This window comes from Galeopterus variegatus, unplaced genomic scaffold (assembly GCF_000696425.1).
Source record: "Galeopterus variegatus unplaced genomic scaffold, G_variegatus-3.0.2 Scaffold1913, whole genome shotgun sequence".
NCBI lineage: Eukaryota > Metazoa > Chordata > Mammalia > Dermoptera > Cynocephalidae > Galeopterus > Galeopterus variegatus.
The window spans coordinates 11,383-12,672 of NW_007728024.1; the positions used below are offsets into that span (position 1 = coordinate 11,383).

Sequence of the window (1,290 nt, forward strand, 5' to 3'; positions counted from 1 at the left end):
TGCGGCGGCGCTCCCGCTGAGGGTTCGGATCCCATGTGGAGACCGGTTCCCGCTCACTGGCTGAGCGCGGTGCGGGCGCAACACCGAGGGTTGCGATCCCATTGCCGGTCCCCGGTACGGGTGCGACACCGAGGGTTGCGATCCCATTACCGGTCAGTAAAAAAGACAAAAAAAGAGGAATAAATAAATAAATAAATAAATTTAAGAGTACTAGTGAATGTTAGAATTCCAGCTATTTATTTATTTATTTATATTCATTCATTCATTCATTCATTCAGGTAGCTGGCCAGTACAGGGATTGGACCCTGGACCTTGGTGTTAGCACCATTCTCTAACCAACTGAACTAATCAGCCAGCCCTCAGCAAATATTTTAATCTACCGAAAGAATCACAAGAAAATAAAACATTTAAAATTTTATATAAATATTTAAGTTTATAGCCAACCATAAACCTCTTGTAATTTAATATCATAGTTCTCATTAAAATATATTTACGGGGCTGGCCAATTTGCTCAGTTGATTACAGTATGTTACTGATAACACCAAAGTCCAGGATTCGATCTCTATACAAGCCAGCTGCCAAAAAAAACCCCAAAAATATATTTCCTTACTCTGTAAGGTAGTACCACACAGCAGTTATAACATGAGCTTTGAAGTATGCTTTCCCAGGTTTGCTCAAAGCCTACTTCTGTCACTAAGAAATTATGTGGCCTTGAAGAATTTAAGTAATCTCTCTGTCTCACTTTACTCATAAGTAAAATGGGAGTAATAACAAATAGCCACCTACACTGGTCATACAGAGTAAGAGGATTCAAATAAATTGCTGGGTTAGTTCAGTGTCTGCCATAAAGGAAGTACTCAGTGAGTGATATTGGAGTTATGATTACTCTTAAATTTTCTGTTCATTAAAATTTAACCCCAAATTGGCTACAATGGAAATCAATTACTCTTTATGATGGAATATTTACCTTTGCTAGTTGTTCAGCAAAATGTATAGCTGTTTGCGTATGGAGTGTAACTGGTCCTGTTTTTATTCTGGAAACTCCATTGGCTAATGCCATGAAAATAATCAGCTATTGAAAAAAGAACAAACAATAAAAATCTCACACATTTACTAATATTTGGAGTTACAATTCCATTGCTGTTCATATGAAATACTACTAGAAATCAAAATAGGTGAAAAAGAATTTCTATTTCTTTAGGTTTCCAGAAGTCCTTAGAAGATGACAGAAAACCTACGGTAGGGTACAGAAATGCTTAGTAGCACTTCTCAATATAGAATTTTTTTTTT

At 36.9% G+C, this 1,290-nt stretch overlaps 1 protein-coding gene across 1 annotated transcript in view; it reads right to left on the reverse strand.

Moving 5' to 3' along the window:
* Positions 1-949: 949 nt before the first annotated feature.
* RTCA (RNA 3'-terminal phosphate cyclase) overlaps positions 950-1,290 on the reverse strand; it is a 21,068-nt gene continuing 20,727 nt past the window's right edge. The window contains exon 10 of the mRNA XM_008579566.1: positions 950-1,072. Within this exon, the coding sequence (XP_008577788.1) occupies positions 950-1,072 (123 nt within the window). The remainder of the gene's footprint in view (positions 1,073-1,290) is intronic.